The sequence below is a fragment of the Drosophila melanogaster genome, chromosome X (genome assembly GCF_000001215.4).
Source record: "Drosophila melanogaster chromosome X".
Taxonomy (NCBI): domain Eukaryota; kingdom Metazoa; phylum Arthropoda; class Insecta; order Diptera; family Drosophilidae; genus Drosophila; species Drosophila melanogaster.
In genome coordinates, this window is record NC_004354.4 from 9,319,251 (window position 1) to 9,336,375 (window position 17,125).

The following is a 17,125-nucleotide window of genomic DNA, read 5'->3' on the forward strand; positions in this document are numbered from 1 at the left end:
TAGGCCTTTCGATACACGCTTAGTGCGGACTTTAACCGTGATAAGGGCGGCTATTGCTGGGCATCACTGGAACATCAGCTGTGCGCACCAATGGGCAGCATTGTTACGGTAAACACGCGCGGAGCACCGCCGTTTTATCCGACAAACAAAAAAACGCTGAAAAACAAAACTTTTCGGCAACTTGAAGCGATTTTAAGTTTAGTTTAGCCAACCCCCTGCTATCCATCCCCCACCGACGGCCATGCTGGCCAATTTGCGCGCCTGCAGCGGCCACCTGTTGCATCACAGCCTCCGAAATGCAAGAATTCCACGACGAAGCTGGGCGAGCACGACTGCTGGCAAGGATCAGCCGGAGGAGGACAGCCTGACCATCGGCGATGTGAGCGTGCGGCTGCGCAAGCCCAAGGATCCGCAACTGGTGCCGCAGCAATACGGTGAGCAGGGGGATGCCGGGAAGTGGGAAGCCAAGATCTCTGGACAGTGCAAAGGTCAACATAAAGATCTTGGTGCCGCAGAATTATTTCATCATTATCATTATATCATGTCATTATATCATCTTTGAGTAGCAGACACATCAAGGATTAAAGAGACCACGGATCTAAAGCGAAGGAATGAATGTAAAACTCATGGTCATCGAGAAAAGACCACTATAATCTCAAGAAAATTCCTATGTGAAAACAAGCTACATGCTATATTTCATAATTGGCCAAATCGACAAATTATATGAGGCACAAGCTATCCGAACTCGAGACTTAATAAACTCTGTATTTGGAGGACCAAATGATTTATGTTTTAACACGAACCTTTCGTTCTTGTATCCATCCAATCCGATAGTGAAATACGCATCGGATGGCACCCTTCAGCTGTCGCAATCAGCACTGCACCACCTGCGCTGGATGCTGCAGAAGGATGCACTGCGTCAGGACATGTTTCTACTGGGGCAACCGGGTCCGCTGCGCCGCCAGCTGGCCATGCAGTTCCTGGAGCTGACGCAGCGCGAGGTGGAGTACGTGGCCCTCAGCAGAGACACCACCGAGAGCGATCTGAAGCAGCGACGTGAAATCAACGACAGGGCGGCCATCTTCCACGATCAGGGAGCCGTACGAGCGGCGCTCAATGGCCGAGTTCTTGTCCTCGATGGAGTGGAGCACGCGGAACGCAATGTCCTGCCCATACTAAACAATCTGCTGGAGAATCGCGAGATGCACCTGGAGAGCGGCAAGTTCCTGATGTCGCCGGAGCGTTACGATAAACTTCTAGAGGTATGTTAGCTGTTTCCTGTGTGCACGTTCCTAGTCCTCTGAAGCTTGCTAATCCTCATTCTCATTTGTTTTAGAAACACTCGCGGGAGCAGCTGGACGAATGGGGTCTGCTACGCGTATCGGAGCAATTCCGGGTGGTAGCCTTGGGTCTGCCCACCCACAAGTACAAGGGCACGCCACTGGATCCACCGCTGCGCTCCCGCTTCCAGTCCCGCAACGTGACCACATATTCGTACGGCGAGCTGTACGAGGAACTGCAGCAGGAGGCGCCTTCTGTGCCCGGCGAGCAGCTGAAGCAGTTGCTCACCTTCGCCTTGACCCTGCAGCAGGCGGATCCTGTGCTCCAACTGCCCGACTTTCCCATCCACAATCTAGCATTGGGTGTCAAGATGCTGGTAGGTGTACCCCTTCACATTTCCGTATAAAATACTTACTTTTCCTTCTGCTTCTTCAGGCGGCTAATCCCTCTCTGAGTCTGCACGACGTCATCAGTCGCATTTATCCATATCAAACCATGCTGAAGCCCGACCAGAAGAAGCGTGTCGAGGAGCTACTCAAGAAGCTGGATATTCAACTGGTGCCCAGCCCGAGCATCAAAAAAATCGAAGCACAGTCGCAGGAAAACTCCCTGATCCACATAAAACTGGACGAATTGCAGCTAAATTTGCCTGAAGGCCAGATTCCTACGGCTTCTACCTACTTTGTCGATCTACCGCATCAGAGGCAAGCTCTCGCCAGTCTACTGCAAGCGTATGCTGTCGGGGATGTGTGTCTCGTGGGCGAGAAGGGTGTGGGCAAGCTGACGCTGACCCAGGAGTTGCTCCGCCTCCTGCAGCAAACCTCAGAGCCCATGATGCTGTACGAGGACATGACCAGCAGGGATATCGTCCAGCAGCGTATCACAAGTCCCCAAGGAGACACCGTATGGAGGGACTCACCACTGGTGCGAGCTGCCAAATCGGGATCTGTGGCGGTTCTAAATGGACTGCATCGGCTACACAAGAGCACGGCCAGCGTTCTGCAGCGGTGAGTTAGAAATAGAAATAGCTTCATTAAAGTGATATATTCTATGAAAAATGTCCCATTTCAGGCTCATCCACGATCGGGAACTGCAGCTGTGTGATGGCACCACTCTTCTGGGCGCAAATCGCTACCAGGCACTGCTACAGCAGGGATTCTCCAAGGAAGAGCTAGGTAAACTTGGTTTTCTACCCATCCATGAGTCTTTCCGCGTGGTGGCCTTGGCGGAGCCACCGCGTCTGGGCGGCGGACAACCCAGCTGGCTGACACCCGAGCTGCTCAGCCTGTTTCTCTACCAAGAACTGCGTCCCTTGCGTCAGAGCGAAGAGGCGGAATTGCTGGCGCAGCTGTGTGGTGGAGATTTACCTGCTGGTATGGATCAACTGCTGAAACTGGCCCAACTGCTGAGATCTTCACAGGATCCGCTGCTCCAGGGACTGGCGGGCACCCTCTCCACTCGGCAACTACTCAAGCTGGCCCGCCGTTTGGCGGCCTATCCAGAGAGTGAGCTCAGCGATGTGCACGAAATGCTGCAGAACACTTTCCTGGCCAGATTTATGCCGGCCCTGTCGAGGGGTGCCTTGGAACAGGCCATCCAACAGGTGGGCATAAAGCCGCGAGAGATTAAGCTGAAAAGCAAAAAAAATCAAATTGCTGTGGAGGATAACTCGCTGCGGATCGGCTCCACCCGTTGGCCACTGGGCAATCCGACTCAGGCGCAGCTATCCAAGGTGCCGCACACCTTGTTCTACGAGATGCCGCAGCATGTCCAGCTGCTGGAGCGTCTGCTGCAGGACTACCTCATCGGCGAGCACCTCCTTCTGGTTGGCAATCAGGGAGTTGGCAAGAACAAGCTTGTAGATCGCCTTCTGGAACTAATGCAGCGTCCGCGCGAGTACATCCAGCTGCATCGGGACACCACGGTGCACAGTCTGACGCTCCAGGCGACTCTAAAGGATGGCCAGGTGTCGTACGAGGACAGCGCCCTGGTCCAAGCTGTACGAACTGGTCATGTTCTTGTGGTGGACGAGGCGGATAAGGCGCCAGTGAATGTCACCTGTATACTGCGAACTCTGGTGGAGAGTGGCGAGATGGTGCTGGCCGATGGCCGGAGGATTGTGCCACCGGGTGAAGGCGGTAGGGTGCCCAACTCGATTGAAACCCATCCCGATTTCCGGCTTATAGTCCTGGCCAATCGTCCGGGTTTCCCCTTCCTGGGCAACGACTTCTTTGCTGCGCTTGGTGATGTCTTCAGCTGCCACGCTATTAGCAATCCCGATCCGGAATCCGAGATCTTCCTACTGCAACAATATGGACCGAAGGTGCCCATCAAAACGCTACGCACCCTGGTTAATGCCTTTGGTGAACTGCGAACTCTAGCTGACGAGGGAATGCTCAACTATCCGTACTCCACCCGCGAAGTGGTGAGCATAGTGAAGCATCTGGAACGCTATCCGGAGGAGAACATGTCCGAGGTGGTGGGCAATGTGCTCGACTTCGATCGCTATCAACCGGAGGCACTGCAGCAGGTCACCCAAGTGCTGGCCAAGCACGGCATCGAATCCTACGCCGAGGAAGAGATCCAGGCCATAAGGAAGCAAAGGATCCTGCAGGCATCCGTGAATCGGCATAGTGGACTGGGCGTCTCCGGTCCAAAGTTCGGCAAGTTAGATCCCAAGAACGAACCGCATGTCGGTGGCAACACGTGGGCTGGTGGCAGTGGTGGTCGTGACACCGCCGGACTGGGCGGCAAGGGTGGCCCATTCCGACTGGACAAGGGCCACAAGGTCCATCAGCTGAGCGACGAGGAGAAGGCCGATGTGCCCGAGGAGATCAAGCGGGCAGCACGTGAAATGAATCGCAAGGCGTTCGAGGACAAGCTCAAAGAGATCAAGATGTCCGCCCACGACCACAAGCTGTATGCCCAGTTCAGCGAACCCAATCGCAAGCAGGTTCAGCAACTGAAGGCCGTCCTGGAGGCCATGCAAACGAAGAGCAAGGAGCGCCAGTGGCAGAAGTACCAAACGCACGGCGATCTGGATGACACGCGCCTGGTGGAGGGCATCACCGGCGAGAAGAACATCTATAGGCGACGGGCGGAGGCCAATCCCTGGGCGGATCATGTCCAGGAGAAACCCAATAGGCTTAAGCTGGTCGTAGATGTATCAGGATCGATGTACAGGTAAGCGTGATGGCGATATCCTTGGAACACCCATTTAACCGCACATCTTTCAGGTTCAATGGTTACGATGGACGACTGGACCGTCAGCTGGAGGCCGTGGTCATGGTGATGGAAGCCTTTGAGGGCTTCGAGAAGAAGATCGTCTACGACATCATCGGCCACAGCGGCGAGGGTTGGGAGATTCCGTTCGTGACCGCGGGCAGTCCGCCCAAGAACGACAAGGAGCGTTTCGAGGCCATTCGCATGATGCACGCCCACTCGCAGTTCTGCTGGTCCGGTGACTCCACGGTGAAGGCGGCACGGGAGGCCTGCTCGACGCTGGGCGCAGAGCAGGACTACGACAATGCCATCGTTGTGGTCCTCAGCGATGCCAATCTGCAGCGCTATGGCATCGCACCCAAGGATCTGGCTATGGCGCTCAAACGGGGCGAGCCGAAGGTCAAGGGCTATGCCATCTTCATTGGCAGTCTGGCCGAGGAGGCGGATGAGTAAGTTTGATTTGTAAGCTTTCTATCTTTACTATCGCTATATCTAATCCTTTCCAGAATCAATGCGGAAATGCCGGCTGGTCAGAGCTTCGTGTGCATGGACCTCACCAAGCTACCTCACATCCTGCAGCAGATCTTCACCTCCTCGCTGCTTTAGTGCAATTTCTAGGATTAGGATTTATGTTGAACACTGTGTTGATAATTCCAATTATTGTTAAGCCTAAATTGAGTCTATAATAAATCTATATTTTTGTCTAGCACTTTCGGTTTTTGAAAGTAGTTGAGTGTAGAAGAAAACATCGATTGGGTTTTGCATTTTTATTTGTATTGTTTATTAATTGCCTTGCTGTTTATGCTTGCTATTTGATTACTTGTCATATAATTTACAAATTACATAAGTATTCAATACAAAAAAAAAAAAAAAAAACAATTTCGAACTCGAGGATTTCTCTGGCAGGGATTTCTCGCATTCTGACGGGGATTACGGGGTATACAAAAAAATAAACAATTCGTGGTTTTACATTAATTAAATTTGGTATAAAAATCTAAAACAATTTCATTCCCTTCTCATTCACATTACATTTTACATTACACTTTTGTTTTTTAATGATTTTTCTTCACTTTTTTTTTTTTGTTTCGTTTGTATATGCATTTCTGTATTTATATTAAATATTGTTGCAAATTCATGAATTAATGTGTTAGCAAAAAACGCTTAAATATACGTGTGTATAATATATACTCTTGATCCGTTAAATAAGGTGTGCGAAATTCGTGACGGGAACAGCCTCGTATAACTCGTATAAGTTAGCCACCAAGATCCTTGCAACTGGAAGTGTTAATGTTCGATAAAAAAATAAAATAAAAAAAAAAACGGAAGAAACTGCCTGCTCCAGACACTTATGTCGCGCACCTTACTGCATAGTCTATACAAGTTTTGATCCTTGCACAATTCTCATGATCTATGTGGCCAGGAAGAGGGTCGGATTCGGATTAGGGATTGATCGCCTTACACATGTATAATTCTCTCTCTCTCGTTCGATCGATCGAGTGTCGTGTATATATATAGCTAACTTTCTTACAGATATTATCGCTTGAAATTTGCCACTTGCATTTTGCATATGCATTCAATGAGGAATAAAACAATCGAGCTGAAACATGCCATTGAATTGATCCAAGAACACACACACTTGGCGAACAACACACTTGAAAAACGAGGGCAACGGTGATCGGTAGTATAAAAGCTAAGTTCACTTAAAAACATAACAACAAAGTTGGGCCTATTAAAGGCAAGCAGGCGTACCCAACCACATATACGTAGTTGGTAGTCCGAACCGAAGAATTCTCATGCGTTATTACACTTATGTACAGGAAAATCAGAACTGATTTAAAGTGGACGACATTCAAGTTACACGCGCCGAAAGTCGCGATTCCAGATTAGGGCTCTCTTACGGATTCTAAGTAAATGAGGAAGAAAAAAAAAAAAACATTAAATCTCGCCTGGGAGTGTTTGACGACCCGGGGACAGTGCGTTTCGGTGCTGTAGGCGAAGAGATGTGAATGTGACAAATGCAAAATTTCGTTCGTTCTAATCGCGGTCCTGAGTACGAAACTAAGTGGATTGCTGAACCTGCAGAATGACTTCGAATGAAACCTTAGGTTGCTGAATGCGTATGATTGGGGATTAAAACAAGCACATACAGCCTCGAAACGCACTGTACCCGGGTCGACGACATAACCTTTCGCTTTTCACTGGACTGCGGAATGGGGAGGAGGGGGAGGTAGTTCTTACAAAACGGGCTTCTATTTACAGTTAATGATAGATTAGGAGTGTTGCTCCGTACAACCCGTTGCAAATACATACGACATCGTCCAGATCCTGGAGTTCATGGACCACCGGACACACTCGCTAAATTCGCCAACGCATTATATAATCTCTGGTTACTTAGCACAAATCGTTTCCTCCTCCGTCTCCCTCCACCTTCTACACCTATGTACACAAATGACAAAAGTTTCTCTGCACCTGGGCCCTGACGTAGCATATCCTATATACAATATATGGCATAAATAGATATAAATTTATAAAGACTAATGTTAAACACACACATGACAGACACACAGACAGACAGACAGACAGTCAGGCACACGCACACAAACACGTACAAATTTTGGCGATTTTCATGTTGATTGCAAAAGGTTTCCATATATGTGTGTACTATATGTATAATAGATATAGCAGATCGGCAGGGCGAATACAGTGCGTGGCATTAGCTCGGTGAATTGCTCCGCAAATTGCTTTATTCGCCAATTACTATACCTGCACCCATGAAACGCACTGTATCTGTATCCACATGCTCGTGTTTAATTTATCTCATATTCTTATCTCCATCTTCACTCTAATTTCTCGTTATCGATCAATTTATATATAGAAAGCATTAAACGTATAAATAATTTCTTTCGATATCGGATCGTGTAAAACGTCTTCCAAAGTGCATTAAAAAAAATTTAAATCATAATAACAAAGCGTAAAAATTACATAATAAAATTACTTAAAGTTTAGCAATAGCTACAACAGCAGTGCAACTTATATACACACACATCTGGTGTAAATAGCTCTAGTTAGATAGATACACCCTTACATGCTCTCCACTCCAAATAATTTCGTAAAAAAAAGGTCACGAACTAGGGCTAGTTCCCTTAGTTCCCTAAAAGAAGGTTGAAAATTTGCGTTTGTTCTGGTTCTGGTTCTGGTTCTGGTTCTGAATCTGGTTGTGATTGTGGATGTTCTGGTGCGGACGTTGGTGATGATGATGCTGCTGCTGTTGGTGATGATGATGATGGTGCTGATGACTATTGGTTCCCACTCCATTGCTTATCGGTTTGAGGGGCAAGACAGGAACACAGGCATAGGCAGCCGGCTCCAGTTGGGCATTGTAAAACTGCCCCTGCGGCTGTGGACCGGCGATGGCAGCTGGAGCAACGGCAGCGGTTGGAGCAGCGACTGCTGTCCCCGGAGCTTGGCTGGCGGGTGGCATCAGGAGCACAGGCACCACCACGGGTTATACGGAGATCTCGTAGTTCATGTCGTAGATGCTGGCTCTATCCGGAGTGCCCGAATTGGAGGCGTTGCTCTGCATTAGGTGACCACCGCCACCGCCGCCCGCCTGTTGATTGTTTCCCACTGACCCGCTGCCGGGAATGCCACCGTTTTGCTGCTGTTCCAGTGACTGCATCTCCATGGAGTCGGCCATCTCCAGCGCTCGCACAAAGCTCATGGGTCGCGTTGGCGTCTGTTTCCGCTTGATCTGTGGCGAGGGCTGCGTCTGCAGATTGCCACCGCCCTGATTTCCCATAGGATTGGGCGGAAATACGGCCACTCCGCCGCGCAATGCCGGCTGATAGCCGCCGCCTCCAGTGGCGGGATTACTGGCTGTCACGCTAGCTAAACTGCCACTGCTGCCGGCTGCTCCAACCGCTCCGCCGCCTCCGTAGCGCAGTATATAGCTCTGGCCAGCTCCGGACACCTGTGGCATGGTGGTGGGACTCGTGGGATTGGAGCGATGATATGAGGCTGCTGCCGCAGCCGCCGCCTGTTGTTGCTGCTGCTGCTGCTGCTGCTGGATGGTGTAGTCCTGGAGTCGCGAGTGCGTCATAATCAGCGGATGTGCTCCTCCGCCCGCCGTCATGTACTGGGCATGCGGCATCACTCCGGCGGCGGCTCCGCTGCTGGACAGCGTGCCCGCACTGCTGCCAATCCCGCTGCTGACCACCTGTTGTGCCTGCTGCTGTTGCTGCTGCTGCTGTCCGGCGTTGTTGGTGAATCCCGGCGACGTATCCTTCCACATGTAAACGCCGCGCTGCGGACTGCCGGCGAGCTCTCGTATATTATCCACCGTATTGTTGGATCGTGCGTAGGACAACTCTCCGCCGGCAACGCCTCCTCCAGCACCCTGGCGCACCAGTTCGCCCTCGGAGAGGAAGCGTCTCTGTGGGCTGCCACCGTACGCCGCCTGCGCTAAAGCGGCATGTTGCGGATGTGCCGCATGTACCGCCGCCTGTTGCTGCTGCTGCTGCTGCTGCTGCAGAGCTGTGAAGGTACAAGGGGAGATGCATAAGGATTTCAGTTGGCACTCTAAATAAAGCTACCACTCACCTTGCTGCTGTTGCTGGTGCTGCATGAGGACACGCTGCTGCTGGAGAAGCAGCTGTTGCTGCTGCTGTTGAATGCTGGGCGCCTGCGGATGTTGCGGCGGCAGACCACTGGTGTATTCGTAATAGGCAGCTGCTGCAGCCGCCGCAGCCTGCTGTTGCTGTTGCTGCTGCTGCGCCACCGCCTGTGCGTTCAGTCCGATGAAATCGGGTCGTCTTGGTTGAGTGGGCGTGCCCGGGTTAGATCTGTTGGGGATACAGGATTTTCAAAAATTAGTCAACGACTTGCTGAGTAGCTGGAAGCAATCTTAGTAGTAGTAAAGCATGCTGAGAGCGCGAGCACAAAAGCTGCTGCAGAGTTAACATCTGGATGTTAAAACTTAACTTCTCGGTTAACTGACGGTTAGAAAAACGATAGCGATCGATGAGCGAGGGACAGATATAAAGTGGTTGTCCTGATCCGATCTGATGTGAGTGTGAGATAATGGCCTTTAGAAGGGGTTAAAACAACAGCTTGGTGTTAGGTTCGTTTAGTAGCCAGAGGACAGTTATTGGCACACAAAAAAAACGTTGGCAGACTTTTCCAGTTAACCCAATATGCTTTTTAAAGCCCAAAAATCCAATGGCATGTAAGTATTATTAACCACTACTTTAATAAAAATTAACTATATTGTACCAAAATTGTTCTTTTATTATGAAACCACCAGCACATGGCAAATGATAAGCGAGGTACCCTCGGCGGACTGGTGACTAGAATTATCGCATCACTTGATTGTGGCGTCCTCGAATGTCTGCATTGCCTCCGCCACCGGCCAGTCCCATGGTAATGGTGCCCAGGAGTCCACTGTTCGCCACCCGCTGGACAAACACAACCACTGTGCGCGGCACATCCGATCGCACCACCTGCACCACCAGGTGCAGCAGATTGACCACACAGTAGAGCAGACCGCACAGGAGGATCAGCGGCGCCATTACCAGTTTGGTCTGCACTGAGTACCGGGTGGTGTCCTCTAAGTCGAAGAACTCCCAGAGATTGGCGTTGCCCAGAAAGCGTTTTCGTAGCCCGATCGCCTGGTTCTTTAGCCAACTGAAGTACCAGCACAGGAAGAAGAGGGCGTGGGAGACCACGCAGCCGAGTACCAATCCGGCCAGAGTAATGTAGTCCATTTTGGAGGAAGCTCCGTCACCGGTGGAAGTTTGGACCAGTCCGCTTCCGTAGGCCTTAAGCAGCGTCTGGGCCAACATCCAGCTCTGCTGAGCGGTCAGGTCACACTGATCCGGTGAGGACATCCTCTCCTGCAATTCCATTGAATGCGGCCTGCGTCGATGCTTCTTCTCTCGTCTGAGGGCTTCTCTATCCTGGATAAGTCCCGAAGCATCCTTACGCTCCACCTTCTTGTCCTGCTTTTCTGCTTTGATGGAAAATTGAGAGGATGACCTTTTCGCTGTGGGTTTTGTTTTCGGGAAGTCCAGCTCGCTGCTCCTGGGCATGCGCACCCCTCCGTTCATCAGCAAGGCTCGGTCACCCAATGTCACATGCTTGGGCAAGACTCCCTTTCGATCCGGCCGTGATGCACCACCATCTCCGCCGGCTGTCTCAGCAATAGTTTTGGCATTCAGCGAATGGCTGGAGCCACTAGCCTGCTTCTTCACCTGGGAGCCACCACCTCCGCCACCTGCACTGAGCCTCGAGAGCTGCACCTGCGGCGTGGCCGGCGGTGGCGGCAATGGTAGCAGCCCATTCATCTCGTACCGCAGGCCATTGAAACTGAATTGGCGGCGAGATCGCAACTGTGGTGCGGTGACCACCGATATGGGCAGCGCTTTGTCCAGCAGATTCAGAGATTTTCTGTGATTTGAGTCCTGACCCGGTGCCTTGTCCATGGTGGCTTCGATCGGTGATCTTCTATCAACACCAGGAATTTATAGATGGCTCTCGATTCCCTACACGTTTTCGATATGTTCCTAAATTTCTTCAGACTTCACAGATTTCGATAAATTTTCTCTTGATTTATATTTGATTCGAACTCCTGAGTCTAGCTTACTTCTTGGAACTTAGAGGAACAAAGTTAGAGAGCCGAATGCCGAAAAAGAACAAAACGTATACGACAAATTTTCTGAAATTTTCTCCAATATCGAATGTGTTTCAGAGAGCTATATTCTGAGTTCCGTCCTAAGTGTACAATACCTTATGTTTGAGAACTTTAAATTCAAGGCCTACCGATTATTAATCTTACATCTTACTAATTAATAAATATTTCCTCAATTACCCATTATCAATTGTGAGTTAGACAGATCAGAAAATTAGTTAAGAGTAACTTAATCAAAATGTAGACCATAGACCGAAGAAGACACCATACTTTAATCAAACGAGAAACCACATATATGAGAAAATGTCGAAGAATGTAATCGTGTGGAATAAGAACACCTGAACCAAGGGGTTAAATGCGAATATGAGGGGGTGAGAGAGGGTTAAAGGCGGACGCAAAACAAAAACGGCAACCAAAATGAACGGAAACGGAAACGAAAGTATGATAGCGAAAACGGAACGGAACGAAAGAAACGAAAGAAAGAAAGTAAAACTCACCTCGCGCGTCAGAAAGAAAGTAGAAGTAGGTGCTTTAGTAGAAGTATGTAGGTCTACGGATAACGACTTATCGGATCGGATCGGTTTACAGGGTGCACTTGCAGAGTGGTTCGAGTGGTTCAAGTGGTTGCCAGTGGATCAGTGTGGTTCGGGTGAAGGTCGAAAGAAGAGCGAAGAGCGAGCGAAAGGAAGAAACGACGACGACAAAGTGGGTTTATCTCAGATGTGCAAAACGGTTCGGAACGGTTCGGTTTTTGGTTCAATTTCCGGTTCAGTTAACTTTTCTCTTGTTCCCCTCTGTATTTCGATATCATTTGATCCTGTTTCGGGCTTAACTTACAGACTTCTTTGCTTATTAAGTATTGTTTTTTTTCTTTTATTTATTCTCTCTCTTTTAATAAACTTATAAGGTATTCGTATTTTTTAGTTTTGTTTCTTGGGTTCTTTCGGTTGTTTCTTGTTGGACTTCATTGTTTTGGTTTCTTTTTTTTTTCTTTAAGCTAAGCCTAGGAATTAGTACTGTTCTCAGAATTTGAGTATTGACTACATCGACCGAATCAATCAATAGATAACGCGTAAAAAAGGAAAAGAAAAAGTGGGAAAAAATAATTAATTAGTTTATAAGATGGGAGTAAAAAGGAGCCGGCTGCGAAATGAGTGGTAAAACAACCAAATTGATGAGCGATACGCATAGGTGCAACAGATAAATACATAGATATAGAGAGGTGTTGTATATACATATGTATGTAGTATATAGCAACGGGGTTATTGACCCACAGGGCATCTCTTTCTTTTTCGCCCTCTATATCTATCCCTTTTCTTTCTACTTTTCACGAGTGCGAAAGGGAAGGCGACAGAGTGGAAGTATCCAAATATACAGATTACAATCCCAGCGAATACACATATAGTTTTAGTTTTAATAGAAGTCCTTGGAATTTACAAGCCTACAAGGAAACTACAATAGGCGATAAGCCCATAAAGCAAATAAACAAACTAACGGTAAAGGAAACGCTTGAGGTGTCGGCTTATCAAAAGCGTTGAAACTAAACGCGCACTAATACAACTATAGGAAAACTTGCTCACATACACAAATTGCTTAACCCTTTAAAATGCTTAAGTTTTACATTTTTAACCTTGAAATATAAATAACTTATCTAATATATTTCTATGCTTTGAAAATCTATAATATAGGGTTAAATATAGTGTTAAACATTTTAAAACAGAAAAAAAAAACTAAAATGTAGCGCAACCTTTTGGTGAAAAACTAAAGATAAATCAATCAATTAAACTAGTATTTTTTAACTTTTGATATATCCAACTAAGCTTGAGCTTTAAACGGCCATTTGGCCGACAAGGGGTTAAGCTATAAAAGCAGGAAGATCAACAAGAGCTATAAACAACAACAACAACAACAACAGCGGTGGGCCGGGGGGGGGGGGGGTGAACTCGGTGGAGGGGTGGAAATTGGGGGCCGTGAAAACGTATGGCGCATAATTGAATCTGGAGGCGCACACTCACCTTCGCACTGGACTCGCCATCACGAGGGGCGTGGCCACGCCCAGCGGCTTAATCCGCTGCTGCATGGTGGGCGTGGCCGTGGTCGTCGCGCTGCGTTGATTTTGTGCTGCCACCGCCGCCGCCGCTGCTGCCGCCGCCAGCGCCTGCTGCTGTTGCTGCTGCGATCCATTGACGCCAACGCCATAGCCAACGGGATGGTCCGGCGATAGGGCGTCGCTCGTGTAGCCCCGCTGCGGATCAAGACCCCTGCGGATATAAACGAGATGAAGTGGCATTAGCATCCTTGGCTTTAAGCATCTTGGAAAACGCAACTCAAAACAATAGAAATATGACCCAATATTGGTAATAAGTTCATAACCTATGGCCAATGTAGTCTACACACTAGCTATTCATCTCTTCATATCAGATTTCATTATTTGAAAAAGCTTGTGTTGCTTCAAATAAATGCAAATGCAAAATACTTCTGTGCAACGGGTCGTATACGCAACATATTTGAAGGGTTTAAATGAGCATACAAATGTATGTATGTACATCTATATTTCGTTTCCCATGGATACTTTAATATTGAAAATCAATACTACTATCCAAATTAATAGTATGACAGCCAGTGGTGATTATTTCCAAACAAGCATATGTTTATTTAGTTCACCTCGTTGTGAAGCATTCAATTACTTTTGGGTGCAAGTAATGGGTGCACCATCAACTAACTACCCCAAAAGGAAGTACACCGAAAAGAAAATTCACAGCATTATGAACATTATAGATATAGATATACATGTATATTGTATATTATGATAAGTACAATTTTCTATGAGTTCAAGTTCCCAACCAAGACTTTTCTATCTACATTTTGACAAGACTAGCTCCATTTCTTGCAGTGTAACTTCCTGCTAATGGGGCTAAGGCTATCGCTATGGCTAATTAGCTCACCTGGGCCTCGCATGCGGACTGTGACGCGGATGGTAGAGACGCATGTGGCGCGGCGAGTCGCCGCCTCCTCCGCCGCCCGTGGAAACACTGCCGTTAAGGCCGCCAGAATCGCTCACCTGCGGCAGATAGAAGCTGCTGGAGTTGTGCCGCTGCAGCGGTGGCGTCGGTTCACAGTCCTGACTCTGGGATGCGGGCGGCGGCTCCAGGTCTGTATCGGAGCACTCTCGTCCGGGCGATAGCTGCGATATCGAAGATCAAACGATTAGTTTTCGACTAGAAGGGCTTGGGTGAACAGGCGAAAAAGAGATGAGATCGACACAGACTTAGGCCTACATTTAGTTGCGATCATTTCCAAAATAACAACAAAAAAAAAAAAAAGTATATAAATGAAAACATTGAACAATGGAAAGTTGAGAAAAACTGGACTGGTTAAAGTTTCATTTTCACACATTTCAATCGGGGTTCGATTAAGAAAAGTTCAACGAACTGCAGGATTTCAACACGCATAAGATACATTTAAGAAAATTGCACACACAACTGTGTTCTTCTGGGAATGATTAGTTTGTAGAGTAATATCAAATTCGAAATATTAATAAAACCTGTGAAAATGAAAACCGTAACGGATAATGAACGAAATATAAATAAATGAATTAAATTAAAATTGAGGAACTGAGAAGGTTTCTTGTATTTTTTTTTTTTGGGTGGGGAAACGAGGATCGTGGGGTGAGTGGAGTGGGTGGTGTGCCTCCTCCTTCTGGCCCCTCGCCACCGCCCTGCTATAATTAATTGTAGCTTAACGCATACTGTGGCCTAAGTGAAAAGCCCAAAGTGGAAGTACTTTCCGCAGCATAATTAACTTCACAATCAGGAGTCGGTAGGGGGAAAAAAAAAAGTGTGGAAAAGTCAGAGATGAAAGAGAGGAAAACTCGATAAAAAGCACTGCGTAACGACATAAATTTTCCCAAAACGAAAAGAAAGTTTCTTATCCTAATGAAAATCGACAAGTTGGAGTTTCAGATTGAAGTTCATTATCCTGATAATGATTTAAACGGATTTACTTGTGAAATAGAGAAAAATAAATAAATGCTTACTGAACGTCAAATTGAGCTGTGCAAAAGTACTAATTAAATATTTTCCAATCATTTGTAATCATTCGAATTTGTTTGTGTGGCAGACAGGTGGAGAGAAAGGGAAAATTGGACAGATGAAGATTCAGTAAAGAGAAAATTGTACGGAAAATGGGTGGAAATAAAACATTTGGTCCGAAAACCGGAGAGAAAATTATAATAATGGGACAATAAATTAAAATCAATGATTTCCAGGGCAATTTAAGATCAATTGGTAAATAATGAATTCGTAACAAAAAAATAATTCCATTTTTTTGTAGAGTTTTTAATATCGTTTTTAAAAGTCTTTTACCTTTCTCGGTGCTTGCAGTAAGTGTAGTTTTTGGTTTTGTTTTCTTTAGCTTTTGCTGGTTTATTTGGAGATGCGACCAATTCTTTTCGATATAAGTATGTATGCTATATACTTCTATATATATATACTGATATAACGACAGCTCTGGGCGGCATATACAAACGGAAATCGAAGGGTTTAAGGTGCCCAGCAAGGTGAGAGAAACGAGTCAACTAAATAGCAATTATAGTGGCAATAATGCAGCGCAAATCATAGCGGAAAATTCATAGGGGAAAATTTAGCAACTCAAAACGCCAACTAAACAAATCCAGCCAGCCAGCCAGCCAACCAGCCGCATGCATGCAAGTGTGGGGTTAATGCGAAGATAATTCCAGATTCCAGAAAGTGGGCGAAATAAAAAACTAAGGTGGTGAAAACTAGGAGAACAGTGGAACACACACAACCCGCTCCGGTGAGTCCGAAGTCTCTGATTTTAAAATGGAAAATTATTAAACCCTCCGACACTTTGCTCAGTTGATTCCATTTGGCAAAACTTAATCTGTAGCAAAGTTATTTTTAATTGGTTTTTGTTCAACATTCAGAGTTTCGAAATGGGTTGCGAGTTTTGTACAAGTTGATAATCCTCTTAAGAAATTTTTGTTTTTTAAATTTCCCAATTATTGTTTATTTAAGCTATGCAATAAATCGAGTGCTTTAAAGTGAATTTCAAATATTGCGGACGGACTTAAAGCAAAGATTTCATAATTAATAATAGAACATAAAATATGATTGGATTTTATAAAAGCTTTTCAAAGGTGTTCACATAATAATTTACAATGACACAGTTACATTTTCCCCTACTTCACGAGTGTCCATCTGCCGGTGCTTTCACTGTATTTTTTATGAGATGTCAAGGACAGTGGAAGCCAATTACAATGGAAGAGGGGAGCGGGAAAAATGGAAAAGTTTTGAGTGGGTGAGCGTTGCTTTCTCTAAATGGGTGTGCATCATTTGGTTTGCTTGTCCTTCAATTAAACGGGCGTGGCACTAACTAACTAACTTACTAACATCCCTACCAACCCGTTTGTTGTTTCTTTTATTGTTTTTCATTTCTTCTTTCTTTTGCCAGGAAAAGCAGGAAAATAATAATAGTAAATGCAGCCGAAGAAGAAGAGGAAGAAGTTAAAGCGGCAGCCAAAAAAGTTTTTGCAGTGCAAAGGGGAAGTGGGGGGGGGTGGGAAAATGAGATTGAAGGATGTGCTGTGGAGCAGCTGAGGAAAAGCGGAAAAACTTTTATTCGCCCACGCAGAGAACGGATGAAAACAACAAGAACAACAACACAAAGATACTTCACAGATTTCGCCGCTATATAAAACACTACATACATACATATATATATATATATTGTATATATATATATATATATATATATATACATGTCTATAGATGGATGGCATATATATGTTTATATTTATATCGATTTTGTAGTTAATTAGTCAAAGCATTAAGCGGGGTGATGGGGGCGTCTTTTGGGGGTGGGCGGGGAGTCTAGGGGCTATTATGGGATTACAGCAAATGATAAATCATACGAAAA

At 46.6% G+C, this 17,125-nt stretch overlaps 3 protein-coding genes across 10 annotated transcripts in view; 1 reads left to right on the top strand and 2 right to left on the bottom strand.

Moving 5' to 3' along the window:
- The first annotated feature begins 108 nt into the window (after positions 1–108).
- On the top strand, positions 109–5,208 carry c12.2. Of its 2 annotated transcripts, NM_001272452.1 has the most exons (8): positions 109–434; positions 567–617; positions 835–1,262; positions 1,337–1,657; positions 1,717–2,288; positions 2,353–4,464; positions 4,518–4,952; positions 5,010–5,208. In NM_001272452.1, the coding sequence occupies exons 1-8, from the start codon at positions 242–244 to the stop codon at positions 5,107–5,109; spliced, it is 4,212 nt and encodes a 1,403-aa protein (NP_001259381.1). In that variant the 5' UTR covers positions 109–241; the 3' UTR covers positions 5,110–5,208. The 2 variants fall into 2 exon arrangements, with proteins under 2 accessions (NP_001259381.1, NP_652604.2); NM_144347.3 differs by lacking the exon at positions 567–617.
- Positions 5,209–5,257: 49 nt separating this feature from the next.
- Positions 5,258–17,125, bottom strand: part of Zdhhc8 (Zinc finger DHHC-type containing 8) — a 31,720-nt gene continuing 19,852 nt past the window's right edge. For 2 of the 7 annotated variants that reach the window (NM_167189.6, NM_001298123.1), the window contains exons 8-11: positions 14,134–14,372; positions 13,204–13,449; positions 9,103–9,344; positions 5,258–9,036 (exon numbers count right to left, since the gene is read on the bottom strand). In NM_167189.6, coding sequence (NP_727339.3) covers positions 8,009–9,036; positions 9,103–9,344; positions 13,204–13,449; positions 14,134–14,372 — 1,755 coding nt within the window. In that variant the 3' untranslated portion in view covers positions 5,258–8,008. Of the gene's footprint in view, positions 9,037–9,102; positions 9,345–11,685; positions 12,229–13,203; positions 13,450–14,133; positions 14,373–17,125 lie in introns of those variants that run through there. The other 5 variants (NM_001272453.1, NM_001103451.3, NM_001258663.3 and 2 more) reach the window with 4 other exon arrangements.
- On the bottom strand, positions 9,766–11,237 carry CG34450 (uncharacterized protein). Its single transcript, NM_001103453.3, has one exon. It carries the CDS (start codon positions 10,980–10,982, stop codon positions 9,855–9,857), a length of 1,128 nt encoding a protein of 375 aa, NP_001096923.1. The 5' UTR covers positions 10,983–11,237; the 3' UTR covers positions 9,766–9,854.

Coding starts and splice junctions, on each gene's coding strand:
- c12.2 (NM_001272452.1), top strand. CDS start 242: ATGCTGGCCAATTTGCGCGCCTGCAGCGGCCACCTGTTGCATCACAGC. Junction 618..834: donor TCTAAAGCGAAGGAATGAAT/GTAAAACTCATG, acceptor CCAATCCGATAG/TGAAATACGCATCGGATGGC. Junction 4,465..4,517: donor GTATCAGGATCGATGTACAG/GTAAGCGTGATG, acceptor CACATCTTTCAG/GTTCAATGGTTACGATGGAC.
- CG34450 (NM_001103453.3), bottom strand. CDS start 10,982: ATGGACAAGGCACCGGGTCAGGACTCAAATCACAGAAAATCTCTGAAT.